This window comes from Vipera ursinii (genome assembly GCF_947247035.1).
Source record: "Vipera ursinii genome assembly, chromosome: 5".
NCBI classification, from domain to species: domain Eukaryota; kingdom Metazoa; phylum Chordata; class Lepidosauria; order Squamata; family Viperidae; genus Vipera; species Vipera ursinii.
Genome location: NC_139518.1, coordinates 65169797 through 65190553, shown reverse-complemented (window position 1 = coordinate 65190553; position 20757 = coordinate 65169797). Strand labels below are relative to the sequence as shown.

General features: G+C 37.2%; 1 protein-coding gene across 2 annotated transcripts in view; it reads right to left on the bottom strand.

Moving 5' to 3' along the window:
• Positions 1 to 20757, bottom strand: part of MGMT (O-6-methylguanine-DNA methyltransferase) — a 220145-nt gene that overhangs the window by 39877 nt on the left and 159511 nt on the right. For both annotated transcript variants that reach the window (XM_083363840.1, XM_083363841.1), the window contains one exon: positions 19532 to 19689. In XM_083363840.1, the coding sequence (XP_083219966.1) occupies positions 19532 to 19689 (158 nt within the window). The remainder of the gene's footprint in view (positions 1 to 19531; positions 19690 to 20757) is intronic.

Here is a 20757-nt window from a genome sequence, read left to right as displayed (position 1 = left end):
GCTCAGTAGCTTCATACTTTCTCCATTCTATGAATTACAAATAAACTTATTATATTTATAGTGTGTTACAGTATCAGAAGACTATGGTATCTGTTCTTTTTAAGTTTGGCTGCCCTCTTTTACCCATGTGTTCATAACCTGTCTATACGGCTCACGGGTTCTCATTTCTGACGAGACAAATAATTCTTAGTGTGTACATGCACAGTTACTGTTATAGAAGTATTAATGCTCTGATTGAATAATCTGGGATGGAATAATTCATGGCAGATACTATAAGATATAGACAGGACATTAAAATTTTCAGGGGCTCATTCTGCTTTCACTCTCACTCTCAAGGAGGAAATAGCATTAGATAAGCTACTGCATAGTTAAAATTTTAATTTTGCATGTCACTATTTTTTTTAAAATTAAATCAGTATGACTTTGCAACAAAGTTTTACATCAAAGTTGAAAACAAATCACTTGCAACCCCTATCACTTCCAACAAGAATGCCAGCATTTCTATAAGCCCCACATTTTAAAATTTATAATTCAGTAGCAGAAATCCGATTCAGGCCTGACATACCATACCAAAACCACTTCAGGAGCAAACAGGCCTTTTGCTACTTAGCAAATCAGTGAACTCTGAGCCACTTCCAAATGCAAAGTCATAAAAATGGACATTGCAATATCTGTATGCTGAATCCCAGAGTGATCTCAGTGGTTCTATACAATTTTACCCTCAATAAAGTCAATGTACACAGGAATTCAAAAGGGAGGTGAAATCAAACTTGCAGAAAACAAACTATAGAATTTTGTCCAAAGAAACACACTTGATCTGGACAATTTGCTCAAGGGTCAAAATGAAATTGTAACCATACCCATTTATTTATTTTTAGCTGCAAGAAAATAATTAGTCAAACAACATTGCTGCTTATTCATTTGCCAGAGTAGTCTAGAATTTTTCTGCTCATAATATAATGAGATTCTGAACAAATATCTTCTGAATGAGTTGAAATCTCACACAAGCTCACTAGTCATTCTCTTTTAAGTACGTATTTTTGTTATTATTTGAAAAAGAGTGAACAAGCAAGCTACAGGAGAAAAAAAAGTCTAAATCGCTTTTGCACTGTCAACTTCTATAATAAATTGTAGCAATCAATTTCAAGACAAGAGTTAAGACTTTACCCTTTTAAGGTCAACCAAATGTCATCAGGTTTGGTAGTAAACTTTGCTCAAGGAAGAGTTTGGAGGATTGGGAAAAGTCACAGACTAGTATAGTCCAAAAACATTACTTTCTTAGTAAAGATATTGAGGTTTAAAAAACAACAACAGATTGCATGTCTAACCTTCTTTCTTTTATATTAAAATCAATGTGTACATAGATGTTTGAAGCTGGACCACAAACTACTGAAGAAATGACCCATAGAAACCTCAGACATCTTATAAATGGGTAGACCTCACACTGGGGAACTTCACCTAAACTCTCTTCTTCCTGAGATACTTTTCTTTTCCTTTAGATTGAGTGAATCGTAAAAAATAAAAATAAACATAAATCAGGAGAGCGTTTCAAGGCAATGCTAACAGAATGTAGGCTAACATGCAAATGAGCTGCCTTCCCCCATCCTTGTTCTGTAACAGCTATTGTTTAACCAAAATAACTGGATATGCTAAATAACATTCTTTTAAATGGCTTTGATGCTGGAACTGTTGGCATCAACATTAAGATTTGGAAAACGAGAACGTTCGCTATATGATCATTATAGAAGCCCCAAATAGGGTAATTTTTGAAAGGCTGTGGATGTTTTTTCTACTTCTAAAGTACTGTATTATTTATTACTTAATACTGAACTCCTGAAGTTTATGTAGCGCTACTTTGTCAATCAATACAATTCTTTCGTTTTTCAAAAGGCAAGCAAAAATGCAGTAAATGGAAGGGGGGGTGGAGAAAGTAGCACTAGGTAATATTAGTTGCAAAACCCTTTTAAATTTTCCACTAAATTTGTTGGAAGAAAATCTGGGTGGGTGTTTCTCTGGGTTCCCACGAGTGAAAGAGGCACTATTTTTGTCTTTAGTCGGGACAATTGTAGTTTCATTAAAAAGAGGGGAACAAAAACAAAACAACACCAATGGAAGGAATTTGCTTGTAATTCCTTCCCTTGGGATTTAGTTGAAATGTAGTAAAACCGAAGATTCATACATTCTGTCCAACAAGATTGCCAATGAGTTTTAATGAAACTGTGTAACACTCTAACCAGGAATAATATTTCAAAAATTTCAGGTTTTGAAATATTTCTCAAGCGAGAAGTTCTCAATTGTTTGAGAAACCATAGAAAAAAAATGCAGGTTACTAATTTATTGTATATATCAAATTATTTCTGCGACCTCAGAACAAAATGGTATTTTTATCTGACTTTATTTTTCTTCAATAAATAATCATAGATCTTTTATGGACTATAAATTGTACCCTATTAAAAATTAAACCCTCATTAGAATGTATGTGAGTACTAGGTCTAAAATGTTTATTGAAGCATATGTAATATTAATGATTTAAAAGGTGTTTATCTTTCTTAGTTATTCGAAAGTAATGATAGGTTCAGTTTCATTTATTGTTCATCCATGTAAAGACAATTGTGGACTTGAAACAAAGTGGCCATGCATATAAAAGGCTACAACCATTGTAAAGGTTTAAACTGCTTTATTACATCAAAAGGTGTTAATGGTTTCAATATTTATCTGCTGGAGGGAAACACTCTGAAAGGCAGTTTTTAATTTTTTTTGCTAATGGTTGTTTCACCATTAAAATGAAAACCTTAATGTGTCTTATAATCAGGGGATAATTTGCAAATCATTAAGAGAAATGTAAAATTCCATTAAAATACAAATCAAGATTCCCTCACTGGACTAATAATCTTTTTGATATTATTTTGCATCTCACTATTTCTTTTCCCAATATTCAGGCACCACAAATGATCAGTTCTTGAACATCCTATTTACCACAGCCTACTTCTTTAACGAGAGACTGAAAAGTATAATCTGCTATTCAGAGCAGGTACTAATGAAGAATTCCATATATTCTAAAATTTAATTAAAACCCCAAAGATTTCAAATTAGATGCAATTTGAAATGCCTGGGGCAGAAATACATGCACTTGCGTGGCAAGGGTATCACGCTGAAAGTTGATACCGTAATTGGTCTTGATGTATTTTTGTGTTGCCAGGCTGAAGTGCAGAACTCATAACCATATAAAAATTCTCTGTAGATTACCTGCTCATTGAAAATGCCATCACTCAGGTAGTTCTCCACTAAATTACCATGCTACTAAAATGCACAAAGTGATTCGAAGAGAAGAGTGGCACAGCTGGCCGACGCTGCCAATGAGTTATGCATGCGCCAAACGCTGCCTTTTTTCTTAGTAAAATATGCTCCGTTGAATATTAAAATATAATTGGCATTCAACCTAAGTAGCTTAAACCATTTCGTTATCTTCTTTTAAACCGATTTGGCTCCTCAACAGTTATTTTTAAGGATGTGATTCACAAACTAGTGATACAAACATAGTCAACTAACTATTTTACATTTGTCATAAAGAGAAACAGTTTCTACAGCCTTCTAGGGATGTTCTTTAACAACAGGCTTCTCTTGAACATCAAAGACCCAATTCATGGAGAAAAAAAAGTCAGTATGCCATTTATGTTAGTTCTTGCATATTTTATCCAGAAAAAGGATGAGATGCAAATTTGCAATGAAAAGTGTGCTTTTGTAGCTTAGAGTCTTTTTATTTTTTAATAAAATAAACTAGCCATTAGTCATATTTGGCAAAATGATCTAGATGAATGTTGGAAAAGGGCATGCTGGGTTGCGGAGTCACTTAGCATCAAGAATTTATCTTAATAAATCTTTTTAAAAATATTTGCAAAAAAATGGGTGAAAGTAGTACATTACATTATGTATGTATGATTGTGGGAATCAGTAATGTTGTTTGTGTTGATTTAAAATTGGAAGAAAACAGAAAGATCAAAATGAAAATATGATTTTTAAAAGCAAAGTAGAGAGAAATGTCAATGCAATGGAATTCACATCCAACAGGCCAAATTCCACTGTGATTTATGTCACAGAGACATCGTTATACAAATCATCAGTGCTGTCCTCAATTACTGCTCCATGGCTAATTGCATGCCACCCAGCCTCTCTGTGCTGCTAAATCTGGCCTTCTTTATTGGTAAGACTGAACCCTGGAACTATTCAGCCAGCTCATAACTGGAAGCCCAAGGATATATAAGGTAAAAGGAAGATGCTGCACCAGCAAAGAACCCTCATCCTTGCTGGTGTTGGAGTAGCAGGATAACAGCTTCTGTGAGGGCCTGATCTCAGAAAGCATAGAAAAAGGTTTCACGATAACACTTAAAAGTATGTAGGCCAACTTGCAAATGAGCTGACTTCCCCCATTCTTTTTCTGTAACAATTACTATTTAGCCCTAATATCTTGATATGCTAAGTAACATACTTTAAACAGCCTTGATGCTGGAACAGTTGGTAATCAACATTCAAATGCTTAGAAAATGGAGACTCATTTATGATCTTTAGCTCATTATTATGACTTATAGCTATATCAAAAAAGGTGGGTGAGGGAGAACACAAGTATAGAGTTAGAGCAGATACAGCAACAGAAGATATATCTTCTGTCCAAGGCTGAGCTTTTGACCAAATAATCCAACCAAGCAACATTATTACTGTAACCAAAAAACCTTGAGGAGCTTGGGTAACCATTCCTATCCTCAACTCTGTGGGGATGAGCCTTATTTAAATTGGTGTCCTTATGCAAATGATGTGATTTGCATCCTTTGATGATGACATCATCCCATATGATTAAGGACTCCCCAATTTAATGGACAATTGGAAATTCATGGTCAAATTGTTATAATATATTTGGAGTTTTTCTTTTATATTGTAGAACAGGGGTCCCCAACCCCCGGTCCGTGGACCAGTACTGGGCCGCAGCATGCCAGGAAGCGGTCCACACAAACAAGCAAAGCCCTATTCATGGGATGCAGGCAGCACAGAAACCCACACATTCTCCAGTCCGCGGAAAAATTGTTCTCCATGGAACCGGTCCTTGGTGCCCAAAAGGTTGGGGACCTCTGTTGTAGAATATATCTATCAGGAAAAAGGAAGAAAAAAACTTTTATAGTATATGACTAATATAAACTAAATTTGACAAAAGATAGAAAAAAAGTAAGGAAAAAAAGAAAAGATAATATCCTTTAGTAGTAATATAAAATTAGTTCCATCATTATGCTTTTTATTAAATCTAGACTATATAGAAAATATACTGTTTCATCTTCCTACCTGTTGTTTATGATGGCGTGTGCTATTTTTATAAGAGGATGACTGGATGGAAAATTATTTATATTGCCTTGTTCTTTAATTTTAGATAATAAATTTGTATATTATTTATTTATATATGAAATTGAGAAACTCTCCATCTCACAGTAATTCTGGGTAGTATACAATTAAAAACATAAAAATATAACTTTGATATCCCATTAGGAGACACTTAAAACCGTAGCTCCTCTTTAAATTATTTTTCTGTAACTGGAATTATTTGTGGCATTAAATTTTAGGTTTTTTTTTCCCCCAAGGCAAATCTTAAAACAGATTCCTTAGTTTCTTACTTCTGATCACAGAATTCTTGTAACCAGGTTCTTATGGGTACTATATCACTACAGGTATCCAGTAAAATGTAGATATCCTGGGATGCCTTTATTTTGCCATCTGAGAAAATCCTCATTGTCACTTTGACTTGATGAATGATATTTTCTGTTCAATCGGGGGTCTGTATTATCTATAGCACTTTTTTGCTGATAGTTATTCAGAAAATGTATACAGCCTTTGATCTTTTGATATGTTGTTGGTGCAGTAGATATAGAATTCTGGGTATTGATGTCAGATTTAGTGCATTAATTTTTTTATAGTTTTCTACAGAATATAAATGTTGTTTTAGAGCAGTATATATATACATTCTTCCTATTTGTTTTCTTGTTATAGCACTGGGTAAACTCTTTAACTTTTGCAAGTTTTTGATTTTTGATTATTCTCACAGACACAGGTAGTTTAATTTTTGAAAGTTTTTTTCCCAAAAAAATTGTAATCAACAACTCTATCCACCAGTGTTTTGTTTGTTTGTTTATTGCTTTATGGTCTGAATCAAAACCAACATTCATTAAAACATATACACTAGGGAAAACATACACAGCATATGCATTCATAAAACTGATGTGAAATGAAGTCAAACAATATTGTGTGAGAGGCACTAGTCAGTTTTAATAGGCTTATGCTACAGACAGGAGTTTCAACACCAACAATGAAGCACCTAAAAATTGGTTGCTTGAAACAGTCATTTCATTATGAGGGAAATACAGAATGACTTTTCTTAAAATTTGAATTTTCTCAAAATAGAAGAAAAATGAATGGATATGAGTCACAGTCCCTAACTTGGCAGATTCAGTCAGGGGCAAATAGCTCTTTTACCCCCTTGTACATCAGCTCACTTTTTGCATGAAGCTTTCTATCTGTATTAATTTTTCTTACACTAGGAAGTTGCTAGTCTTCCTGACTCTAATAATCAAAGGCTTCATCAAAATATTGACTTATAACTATTTGTTTAACAATCTGTTGAAGTTATGAAAGTGCTGAAAAAAGTTACATATGACTGGACCTTGCACTATCGGTGTCCCCACGTCATGTGATCACCACTTGACCACTAGGCAACAACCATCTATTGATGACAGTTGCAGCATCATGGGTCACATGACATGATCCTTGGGGAAAGGGAGGGTGAACCGTGATGGGTGGAGGTGTTGAGTGGCTTGTGTTTTTCCCCCCCTGTTTTTGAACCTAGGGTGTGAATAGTATGTGGAATATAGATGGGGTGAAAGTGTGTTGTATTTGTTCTTTTCTATCTGGAATGCACTTTAGACTGAGGAGGGGAAAAGTCTTACCTGGGAAGGATCTCTGCCAAACCTGAGACTCAGTGGAGCTGCTGTGTAGTCACACAAACTAGGGGAGAATTGGAGCGCTGTGGTAGCAGAAGCAGGCCTGGTGGTTAGCCCATGTAAGAGCAACCCATGTGGATAGTGTGGATGCAAGTAGAAGCCTAGAATCTCAACTAATATTCCTTGGCCCAGGAAGCAGGCTAATTGCAAGGGAGGAAAAAAATCTGCCAGGAGGTGTTGGCTCCAATAGGTAGACCAGACCAGGAAATGATCTCCACAAGAAGGCTTCTGGACCTACTTCTATTGAGGTTGGCTCTAAGTAACAGAGTCCTGCAGGTATGCTTGTGCCATACAAGTCCATACCTTCTTCAGAAGTTGTGGGTAGTTCACCACTGGAAGTTTTTAAGAAGAGTTTGGATAGCCATTTGTCTGACATGGTACAGCATTTCCAGCATTAAGCAAGGGGTTGGACTAGAAGATCTCCAAGGTCCCTTCCAACTTTGTTATTCCCGTTACTCTGTTCTGTTACATGATCATCATTTAAAACCTTTCATGTACCAAGAAGCACAGTCAATGGGGAAAGTCAGATTTGTTTAATAAAAGTGGCAGGAAAGGTAGCAGAATTGGGTGTGACTCGCTTAACAAATGCATCACGATGGCAGTTCCAGTCCTAATTGTGGTGGTAAGTTGAAAACTCCACAGGGAGGGCCTCCTCAGGGTACCGGCGGTCAAGGATTGCCGACGGGCGATCCACAGGGGGAGGGCGTTCTCTGTGGGTGCGCCTGCCCTATGGAATCAACTGCCAACGGAACTCCGGACTGCCCCCGACCTTCGTTCATTTCGCCGGGACCTAAAAACCTGGCTCTTTGAGCTATCTGGTCTGGACTGAGGGGTTTAATGTTTTTAAATTGTGATTTAATTTTTGTGGCTAGACTTAATTTAATTTATTTTAATTTATTTTAATTTTATATTGGATTGTTTTTAAATTTTGCCTTGTAAACCGCCCTGAGTCCTTTGGGAATAGGGCGGTATATAAACCGAATAAACAAACAAACAAACAAACAAACAAATAAATAAATAAAAGCAAAAGAAGCCCAAATTGGTTTAATAAATAAACATTTTGAACTGTTTGAGGCTTATGGCATATTCTGTATGGCAGAAGAGATACTGATTGAAATAGGAGAAGCTGACTAGCATAGATGAATATAAATAAACTTAGTCATTTTATAAATGAAATGTTCTCTTTAAAATAATAAGATATTTATAAAATGAGAGTTTATTTACCTTCCGATAAAGTTAAGGAGTAACTAACACAAAGACGATTTTCAGTACCACCTCTGAAAAAAAAAATGTAAATATCCAGAGACAGTAACTCTAAATACAGAGTGCATTTCAACTTCCTCTCCAAATTCGCCTTTTTGATTTTAGGAATGCCTAGTGTAATATAAGGGACGCGGCGGCTCAGTGGGTTAGGACGCTGAGGTTGTCGATCAGAAGGTTGGCAGTTTGGCGGGTCGAATCCCGAGTGCCGCGTAACAGAGTGAGCGCCTGTTACTCGTCCCAGCTTCTGCCAACCTAGCAGTTCGAAAGCACATAAAAAATGCAAGTAGAAAAATAGGGACCACTATGGTGGGAAGGTAACAGCGCTCTGTGAGCCTTTGACATCTAGTCATGCCGGCCACATGACCACGGAGACGTCCTCGGACAAGCGCTGGCTCTTCGGCTTTGAAACGGAGATGAGCACCGGCCCCTAGAGTTGGAAATGACTAGCACGCATGTGCGGGGGAACCTTTACCTTTACCTTAGTGTAATATAGATTTTTGTACTTCCATTTTCAGCTGGATAAAATGGCAAAATGAACAAGTTATAAAAAAAAGGAAAAAACTTTTATTTTCCAGTAGCACTGATAGAGTGATTTGATTTGATTTGATTCATTTTGGATGCTGCCCAGCTCCAACCAGCTTTGTGTTCCTGACCGAAAACACCAAACCTACTATCTTCCAGAAATCAATCTTTCAAGATATATTTTTATTTCATTTTTTATGCTCAATGTCAAAAAACTACTTGCAGAAGACACTACAATTAAATCATGAGTCGGCTTTTGCTCCTGACTTCCTCCTGTTTCTTGCAGTTTCAAGGGTCCCTTTTTCTCTTCACGTTACAAATCACTGAGATGAACAGTAGTTATCAACTTCCTGCTATGTAAACTGTTCGTGTTTGCCATGCGGTGACCTCTATGTATTGATTCAAGACATCTGACAGTCTAGACCATGTCTTTAAATTCATGGGTGTCTTCTATTTCTTCCTGCTCTTTTGATCAGTTTCTCTTTTTTCCTCTATCACTTTTTCCAAAGGTAGCTTTGGAAAGCAATAAACCTAGTAGATTTCTACTGCCCCTGAAAAGTAGTTCACTGGACTCTAAGCTCTAAAGAATTACATTTTTCTCCATCAGATATTTCTTTCCCACTTAATTTGAGTGCAAGAGTTACAGCAAGTCAAAATCAATACAATGGCATCGGAAAGTTTAAAACCTTCTAGCTTCATTCAGTGCTAAGTATCTCGTGAAGTTCAGCATTCTTAAGCTATAGTTTAAATAAAGAGAAAATGTATGACCTGTAACCACTCTAATAATGTCAATAGTCTACTTAGTTTGTGTTCAAATGTCAGAAGTGTATCTACTGTGGTTCCGTTAATAGTGATATTTTCTACTGAATTGTAATATTATGGTTAGAAAACACGTTCTAGCAACTATAGCTCTACTACTCTTAGAACATTTACATGTCACATTGTTTTAGCAGTAAAAATAAACCAAAAATCTAGGGAACATTTGATCTCTGCCCTTCTATTTTTATGGCAAATGTTCTTCTAAACAGAATGAAAAAACACAAAACAAAAACAAAGCCACAGGGGAAATATTGTTCTTTATTTTGCAGCGAACTAGATGGTTCTGTAGACTTCTCCATCATAGTCACTGTAAGATGGAAGATACTGCTCAGATCAAGACTGTATTAAGTTTCCCCCCCCCCACATATTAAAGCATATAATTAAAAAAAAATTAAATAGGTTCCAGCACAGTCTCTTTAGTTGGGACACTGTGAAATTTTATTTTCTTTCCTGATCCCACAATCTCCCTGTTTCCATGTTACTACTTTGCTGTACATCAAGTGATTTTAGCTGGAAATGCAGCTATTTTCCAGGGTTCACTGGCAAAAAATCCTAGGGGAAGTATTCATCTTATTATTCATATGCCAGGATTTCATTAAAGACTATTCTCAAATAAATGGCTCAACAGATAACTGCAGAGCTAAAAAGGGATTGGGTTGAAGAAAAATCCTACCACTAGCTTACTGCTAGCCAAATTTCAACAGAAATGATGCCGCAGGTGAAGAGACAGCTTGTCCTTTTTTTACCCTGTTCAATCACATTGAGCTCGCCTGTCATTTTGAATTGCCTTTAGCCACCTTAACTGCTGTAACTATTCTATTTAACTTGGATGTGATACCTGTATCATAGTATATTGTATTTCCAAAATGTGGAGAGAATCATGACAAGTCAAATGTAGACTAAGTGCTTAGAATAACAACACCCATCAGTAAGATGCATCTACCAGAACAGCTGCATGTGCTTTTAACAACTTTTTTTTAAAGATAAATACTTACATTTTAAAAAGTAACATGACTCCTTAATGGTTTTTTTGGGGGGGATGGGATAGGAAAGGAATGATAATTATTATTTTAACTGTTTCCCTGTGAAGGCCTTCTTTAGGAAGGGCCTGCTTAAGAAAGGCTTACTTGTCAATAGAATAGAATAGAATAGAATAGAATAGAATAGAATAGAATAGAATAGAATAGAATAGAATAGAATAGAATAGAATAGAATAGAAAACAGAACAGTATAGAACAGAACAGAACAGAATAGAATAGAATAGAAGAAAAGAATAGAATAGAATAGAATAGAATAGAATAGAATAGATTAGAATAGAATAGAACAGAACATTCTTTATTGGGCAAGTGTGATTGGATACACAAGGTGTTTGTCTCTGGTGCTTAAGTTCTCAGTCTTTGCATCATAAGATACAAACAACAAAATGATAAATAATAAGATATCCATCAGATAACAGGAAAGATAATGTTGTGACTCAGGGCCAGCCTGTGGGTCCGACAGCCGGCTCCGACGTATCGGAGGACTCAGATGAGGGGGAGGAGGGAGACGAACCGGCTGATGATGGTTTGGAGGCTTTGCAGAGTCCTCAGCCGGGGACCTCTTCTCAGCTGCGTGAGCCCGAGAGTGCGGAGGATGATGACCCACAGCTGGCCCTGTTCAAGGACGCCCGACGCAGGAGGCAGTCGAGCAGGAACAAACAAAGAAAGGCTATGGGACTCCTCGGGAGGAGGCACAGGGAGACCACGCCCTGAGCTCTCTATAAAAGGAGTGTTTGGGGAGGGGCTGGTTGCTGAAAGCAACTTTTCCGCTTGAGAAGACAAGCTCTAGTGTTTTTGTTAACTGCGTAATTAAATCTTGGCAGAAGCCTTTTAGCCTTGGACGCTCTCCAGTCTCTTCTTTCTGATAAGGGGTTTGTTAGAAGAGGGCTGGTTCAGAACAGATAAGAAGGATAATATTAGTACAGCCTTATTACAAGAGGGACGCGGTGGCTCAGTGGGTTAGGACCCTGAGCTTGTCGATCAGAAGGTCAGCAGCTTGGCGGGTCGAATCCCGAGTGCCGCGTAACAGAGTGAGCGCCTGTTACTCATCCCAGCTTCTGCCAACCTAGCAGTTCAAAAGCACGTAAAAATGCAAGTAGAAAAATAGGGACCACTACGGTGGGAAGGTAACAGCGTTCCGTGCACCTTTGGCGTCTAGTCATGCCGGCCACATGACCACAGAGACGTCCTCGGACAAGCGCTGGCTCTTCGGCTTTGAAACGGAGATGAGCACCGGCCCCTAGAGTCGGAAATGACTAGCACGCATGTGCGGGGGAACCTTTACCTTTACAAGAGTAAATTCACTTTATTCACTGCAGCTGTATCTCCTTTCCCAGGATATGATCTTAAGTGGCTTATAATACTGCTGCTGTTGCTTTTGGGTGTGATGGTAATTTTCTCAAAGTGGAGAAATCAATCAATCAATCAAATAAAACAACAAAACCACCCTGAACAAGACAATAAAAATTAAAAAGAATCAAAGGAACCTCATGAATACACATGAAGATAATCTTGCTGGGAAGGAAACACTGGATGAAAAAAGCATGACTGGCTGCTCCCGAGTCATGGAACTGCACTGTAGCTCTCCAGATGACTCATGAGACTGCTGAGATTGCTTGTTTAATGACATCTGAGCAGGCAAAGTTCTCCATTGTTCCACTGGAGATGAATGTGAAAGAAACCACTTGCCAAAAGAATATGCTCCTGCCATTCACATCTCTGAAATCCCATTATTCAAAGGGTAGGTTATGCCTCCACACATGCCTTCAAATTCAAAGGTTGGCTCTGAATTTTGGAGGAAGGCTTTAAAAAAAATTCAGCAGAGAATAGCACTCCCAAACCCTAAAAAACGCTCTCTAGTTCTGCGTATACATACTTTGCCAGCAGCATGAGAATTATTCACCTTTGAATTTCATACTAAATAATTGCTACTGGGATAGACACAAAGATAAGAAATGCAATGAAAAAGATCTGTTATCAAGTCTTGTCAATACGGACAACATGAATGAATGAATGAACCTTTATTGTCAAAGTACAACACTGAGATTGGCTAAGCCTTCCTTCGTGCCCCCCACCACCACAGCTCACAGTGATAGCAAACCCACCATCTTGTTACACCATGTGAGCTAATTGCACAACACACCGGCCTCGCAAGTCAATCGTACATAAAATTATTTCCCGTTCAAAAGCCTGACAGCCCATGGATAGAAGCTGTTCTTCAGCCTGTTGGTATGGCTGGCTATACGTCTGGTGGATAACATAACCTCAGGAATTTAAATTAAGGCACTGCTAGGAAGCCTTTTCTCTAAATTAGAGGTCTGGGCACCTTTTGCACTGTGACCTGCTGAACAATTCAGCAAAGAAAAACCTAGACTTCCGAAAGGTCTAATTCTGAGGTGACTGCTCTCTACTGGAGTAACCAACTTGCTTGAGGGCTGCTATTAGTCACAGGAAGAAAAAAAAAGTCCTTTTGGTGCCCAATTTCCATTTCTTTAACAAACTAGCTGGTTTGAAAAAGTACTACTCTCATTTTACTAAGGAAGATGGCCTCTGGATACAATCCTGTTTGGCAATCCTGACACCAGAATCAGTCCCCTCATTGTTGAATTCAGCTTACTTGCTCATATTTTTCTCAATTAAAATTTGCATTTTCTTCTCTAATAAAATATCTTCTGTTTTGCAAAAGAATCCTCTCTTTTGTTATGGTATTCTTTTTATCCAATGTCAGGCAAGGTCTTTTTATTTGGAAAAAAAATCTACTTCACCTATTATTTATTTTTAGAATTCAGAATCAGATAGTTCTGGTATTTCTTTCTTTTTTGTTATTATGCAAAATATATTTCAATGTATGAAAATACCTACATTTATATTAGGTACGACTGCTCCAGTTTCTATCTTGAGCAGGGCTGTTCTCTAGTGCTGCTGTTGTTCTGTTTTACCAGTAATGATTGTCCTAAGGATTATGGACAGCATTTCTTTTGTTGGACTAACAGATCATAAAGAATCACTGTTTCCTATTCTTACTATCTTTGCAAAGAGATCATCTAGAAATGCAGAGTAATGAAAATTAGTGAAAACTTTACTGAGCACATTATGACCTTAAATATTTGGATATTGTCTTTCATATTTGTGAGGCCACCACGTGGCTGGGTGGAGAAATCACAATGTGGGCAGTCAGACCCTCCTACTATATGATGTATTTCCTTTCCCCTCCCCTTTCTGGGATGGACTTCCTCCTCCCTCTTCCCTAGTGAGCCATGCTTCATTAGCAGAAAACATGGGGTCCCAATATGCAGACCCTGGGAGCATTATCATCTTCTAACCTTGGAGACACCTCGGGAATATCTTGGAAATGCTGTACAACGTCATCTGAATTGCAATAAAGGTATTTCTATATAAAAGGTGTTTCTACGAGTTTAAACTATCTGGAGAGACCTGTTAAAGTTAATTATATCTGCTTACACAGACCATAGAAGTCTTACAAGAGATTAATTAAAGCACAACATCGTCGTTCCAGAATAATATTTGTTAAGGGGTCAAGAAGTATCACTGTCTGAAAACAGACTGAGAGTCACAACTCAGTCTCAACTCTCCAAATACAAAGGAAAAGTTCCAAGGGAGAGTTGGTTGCAGTTAACAAAACCATCCATACTTAAGGAGTTCAGGTACGTACAACACGTGGTTTTAAGACTGGCTATTACACAAATTGCTTCATCAGAGGATTTCAGGTGGCCTTTAGCACCCAAAGTTTCTTTATTCCCACTCAGATTTATATAAAACGTAAAATATATTTTAATGGGTCAAACTTCACAGACAAGTTGCCTTCTGCAAGCAGCTATTCCTTTGCCTCATTTTCTCCAAATTATGTCCTGTCATGCTGAAGACTAGGAAGCCTTGTTTTTAGTTGTAGGCCAGAATTCTTTACATTAGCTTCATGAATTACAGGGCCTGAATCTGTTATTTCTTGATTAATACTGGTACTTGGTTCCTTGGCTTCAAATCTTCTGAGAAAGACAATGTGTCCAGCCCTAACCCTGGCAATTACTTTGTCAACTCTACGAATGAGCATGGCTGCAGCCATTTTTCCTATTCATTTTCGGTTGCCACATAGTATGGAGGGAGGAGGTTGCCCAGATGCTTCGCTAGTCAAAATAGCCTTTTGTCCAGTGGGAACTAAGGTCATTGGCTGCTCCCGAGAATGCAAGCTGGGCGTTGCATAAAAAGCCCACCAAGAAGATGTATTGGTGAATGTAGTTACTTGTATAGTTCTATGGGTGGGATTTTTTTAACTTTGTATTGGGGAATTGTTATGTGTGTCTCCTGACTTGGTTTCACTTTTGATGTGCTGATACTTTGTAACTAATAAACATGTTCTATGAAGAATTTGCAAACCTCGGAGTTCTGCTTTATTCGTCTCTGTCAGAACCATGACATGCTTATTTACAAAATTGTTCAGTTTAGAATAGAATCCACATGCTGCAAACTACTTCCTTCAAAGGATTGATAAGGTCTATTATATAATTCCAGGCCTGTGCCTCTCAAGATTTTAGACCACAAGAAAATCTTTAGATTGAATGCTGAAGGGATACTTTTCTAACATTCCAATGTGGCCCATATTTGATGTAATGGGTAAACAGAAACAAGCTGATGTCTGTTAATGATTTTATTTGGATAAAGGTAAAAGTTCCCCCGCACATGCGTGCTAGTTGTTTCCAACTCTAGGGGCCGGTGCTCATCTCCATTTCAAAGCCAAAGAGCCAGCGCTTGTCCGAGGACGTCTCCGTGGTCATGTGGCCAGCATGACTAGATGCCAAAGGTGCACGGAACGCTGTTACCTTCCCACCATAGTGGTTCCTATTTTTCTACTTGCATTTTTACGTGCTTTCGAACTGCAAGGTTGGCAGAAGCTGGGACGAGTAACAGGCGCTCACTCTGTTACGCGGCACTCAGGATTTGACCTGCCAAACTCCCGAACTTCTGATCAACAAGCTCAGTGTCCTAACCCACTGAGCCACCGCGTCTCTTTTTTATTTGGATATACTATGTCAATTAACGACACAAATTAATTTTTACTCCAAGACAATTTTCAGATTTCAAGGGAAAAATTATATTGTGGTCTAAGTTATTGTGACCTGACAACCACAATGATGATCCCAATGGGATTTTACAGAATGCAACTTTTCCTTAATTGATGAAGGATACTGAATCAGAGCTGTGTATCCTCTTTGTCCCTGTGAGGATTAAAGATATGTTGGCCATGGCTTGATAGTTTTATAACATCACATTTAAAAACATTTACTGTTTGACATGCTGTAGTTTAGTTATTAGTATTCTTAAATTCATTAATATTTCCCAAGAAGATCTCTGTGATCTTGCACTGAATATTGTATATGATTCTGTGTATCATGAGAATGCAGGACGAATCACACTGATTAGGCATGAAATAATTCATAGTAATTATCTCTTAGCCTATCAGAAGTCAGAACTGTAGAAATCTGACCAGATTCTGCAGAGATTGTATTGTAATTTTGACATGGCCGATATCTGTCTTTATATTTTATGTTAAAAAAACTGTGGCAGATATGTGACTGCTACACTGTGTATGTGTGGATGATAAACAATATGGAACTGTGTAACTTTTTAAAAAATGCCATACTTTGCAACTATTTACCATTACCATCAAAAATAATGATTAGCACTCTTATTTTACAGTCCTTTTTCCAGCTATAAAATATGTATGCCTGCTTTCAGTTTAAATTCTAACATTAAAGAGAAATGGAAATAAAAAATACCTCTTGGAACTCCACTTGACCTCTGAAAGGTCACTAAGTGTTACAATATGTACTTTCTTTGAAATTAATCTTTCCCAAATTAAAAAAAAACATTTAATGCAAGAGGTTTACCCGAACACTGAAATATCAGGTAGAAGAAACTAAGGGGCTCAGTGATCCAAACATTCTGTACTGCATGTTGTAAGTATTCCCTAGATTTTTTTTTTAGTGAAAGTAACAATTTAATGTCAGGCAAATATAGCTTCATTTATTTTCATCCCATTATAGGGATGTATAGTCTTTAGGTAATTGGAAAATGGAGGTCTTTGGCGGGCGGGTGTGTGTGTCCAAGTACAAGATTACAAAATAATCAGAGTCACACATGAAGATAGCTTCAGGATTTTCTGTTTGGGGAACAGGATGAAAGGGGAAAAAAGGCCAAACAAATCTAGGTTATTCCAGGACATGCCACAGATTTTGCATATTAACTTCTTAAATTGATCACAGTATGTTATTTTAGCAACCCATTCAGTAAGGCACTGGGAGGTGCAAAAGAGCCCAGCACCTCACATTGCCTACTCCTATTTTAACTTCTGAAATGGCTAGGAGTTTCAACAGGGTTGTACTCCCCCAGGCCTCTCTTGGAACGGAACATTCATCATGGTGATCAAATGTCAAATCAATGTATAAAGTCAGATTAAAAAGATCAAGTCAATGGGGGAAGCAGCATTGCCACTGCCTTGGAATCTCCTGGAAAAGTGTCCAAGGTTCCAAAGAGTTCTCAGGGAAAATGGTTACCATTGAAGAAGGCTTGTCAAACATTCCTGTCAGAAGAATTCAAACGTTAGTACAGATCCTATCCCACTCTAAGGATTACTTATCACAATGCATATGTGTAATATTGAAGGTGAGGGGGAACTCATTCAAGAAGAGTCTGCTGGTGAACAATCAGATAATGTAACATTTCAAAGAAAATAAATTGATATCTAGCTGGAATTAGGAGCTACATAATAAATAATTTTGCCCTGCAGAGATTTTTATTTATTAGATTTATATCTTGCTTTTTGTTCAGTAGCTTAAAGCCATGTGCATGGTGTTCCTTTCTCCTACCTTCCTCCAAAACTACAACATTTTTCAGTGGGTTGGACTAAGAGAGTGAATAGCTCCAAATCACGCAGTGACAGAAAGTGGACTTCAGTGTGGATTTCAACATCTTAATCTACTTCAACATGTTAATCACTGTGCCACACTTGTCTTTTGTAGTTTCATCACTCTATCTCCATGCAGAAATAAAAGCTAGAGAGCTAAAATTCCTGCCTAGTCAGGGAACAACCTGTTCTATTTTTCTCTTCTATAAATCTTCTATTATCTGTTAAAATGTCACTGCAATGCGAAAGATCCCTTTTCATAATCCCCCGCTCTGCATTGTTTCTTATTCTTAAATATTTATATATGAAAAGCTCAGTAAGGATCAAATGTCAAGGAGGCTATAATTTGAGGTATTTCTAGCCTGGCTTTTAACAGCTGCATATAGGAACAATTTAGTAAATAAAGGTAAAGCAATCCCATTAATTTTTGTCAATTTGCTCTTTTGAATATATGGTTAGGACTGCAAGTATAAAGGGTTTTTTATCAAGAAAACAGGAACAAGAAATTGACAATAGATTCATCAATTTTGCTTCATTTATATTTTGATATAGCAGTAGCCAAGGAAACCTTTGTCAATTTTACAGAAAAATACCAAAGTCAAAATAGATGGGGATGCAGTCTCTAACATACATCAACATTTATTATTCAAAGCATCTGAAAAATAAATCCACATCTGAATATAAGTGCAAATTAAATATGTATTTTAAAATAACAGAATGCAAAAAGAGGATGTAAATGCAATGATATTCGCCAACACATATGTAAAACAAAAGCCAGTACAGTATATTAATATTGCCTATTCTGAAGAGTAAAAAATCATTTCCCATAATGAGATAAAAAAAACTGCAGCAAAAATAAATCACATAGCCATTCCCACACTAGTTATTGAAGTTATCACTGCAAAACTGGAAAGTTTAAAAGCCCCATGCAGGGACAACCAACCTGCAGAAAAGCAATGTAATAAACGGAGGAGGAGGACTCTGGCTATCTCTAGTGAAAATTCCTAAAGTATTTCTGATAAACATGTCAGTGATCTACATTCTAATAATTCAGCCAATTCTATTAATTATATAGTTCAATATACGAATTTCTTTTTGTGCAAAGGAGCAAGAGAAATAAAAAAGTGTTCTCGTCAAGCATTCTTCCAGAGTTCCAAATGAGGAAACAAAACAACATGTGTGCAGAGTTTAAGCTAAAATTCAATTAAACCTATTTTTAGTTTAAGCCACTGATATCAATAAGTCTTAATCTGGTTAAAATATTCTTTTTTTTAAATTTTACCCCCAGTACTTTTGTGTATCTTAAGGAGCTTAAGGAACATAACTGCTAGTCACTGGAGGTACTCTCCCTGATGTCCTCCGTCAGAAGAAGCAAAACTGCTCTTCTACTTCTCTTGTGTTTAACAATGGAAACAAATAACGCTTTTTAGAAATCTGCAACTTGAGACTCTTATTTTATTGCATGCAGTTTCTTAAGGATGATAATTAAACTATTGTCATTAAATGAAGATCTGGTGACTGTGACATGTAGCTGAATCCCACTGAAGCATTCTTTTAGCACAGCATTTCTCGAACTCAGCAACTTTTAAGTGGTGTGGACTGTGGAATACCGGGAGTTGAAAGCCACATTTTTAAAGTTGCTGTGCTCGAGAAACACTCTTGTGTTTTGAGCAAGTAGGATTAAGCAGACCAATACAGACTTCCACTATATTTGATGTGGATATTAATAAAATCATAACTTTTTGCAGGTTTTTTTTTAGTTCTAACATGTTACCTAAAAGAGAAGGAACCTTCACCCTCATCCTACTACACCTGAGTTACATCTATTCATTATTGCAAAGGTTGCCCAAAAGCCAAGTACAGACCTCACGAAAAACAACAACAGAAGTGCACGTCATATAAGAAGTGCCAAATATAACACTACAAGACATACAGACCTTGTCCTAGGAGTTGATGGTGAAAAGGAGGCACTGGAAGTTTCAGCATTAACTGGGGCTCAGTGAAATAAGCTTGAAGCCAAGCTATACATTGTTTCAGTGGTTCCTTCATTTCCCCTGTGGCTTCACATATTTCACAAGATATTGAGGCCTCCACACTGTTGAAAGAGTAACACAGTAGCATTCATTTTAAAACTGCAGACCTTCACCATAACAAAGTTGTTTAAACACTGTACAACAAAGAAAGACCCTTATGTAAAAGAAACTTAAGGCAGGCCAAAAAAATCCAAATACAAATGAGAAGGGGTGGGGTGCAGAGAAATAAATATGCAAAAAAAAAAAAGTAGGAAAAGAAATTTGGAATAAAGCACTTCAGTTTCCATCTCTGGTGAATATGTCACACAAATTTTCTTTAAACCTGGGGAGATGAAATATCTCCTTATAATATTTTCAAAATCAACAAATGTCCAGGCATATAGGTTAAAAAGAGGGAACACCTTTCCTATATTTAGACAGGAGTAAATTTATTTATTTATTTTAATTCCATTTATATCCCGCCCTTCTCCGAAGACTCAGGGCGGCTTACAAGCTTAGCAGTAGCCTTCATTCTATGTATATGCCTGCTTGTTAGGGCTTTCACACACACCCCAAGCGGCATTATTACAAAGTCAGCTTAATTGCCCCCAACAATCTGGGTCCTCATTTTACCTACCTCGGAAGGATGGAAGGCTGAGTCAACCTTGAGCCTGGTGGGACTCGAACCTGCACTAATTGCAGGAAGCTGGGGTTACTTAAGGAGGCATTAGCCCACTGCTCCACCAAGGCTCTATCTGAAGAGCAACAGAAAGATACGATTTCCTAAGTGACACACACCATGTATGATGCATGTCAGATTAGAAAAAGATGAATAACACTATTGCACAAACTATTGGGGAAAGCAAATTTTGCATGAATGAAACTTGAAGTAAGGAACACCACAAAGCAAAAAAAAAAAAAAAAAACCAGACAAAAGGACAAGGAAATATTTCTTTGCATTGCCAATGAGTAGAAGTATAATGGAGTTACCATTTTCTCTGAAAATTCTACTTCTCTTTTTGATTATCTCTCTGTAGCAGACAAATGGAAAATATATTTATTTATGCAAGGAACATGTCAATAGTTGGGGAGAATGTCAAGCAAGGTGGATTGATTTAAAGTCTCACGGAAAAAAAATGGATTTAAAACCT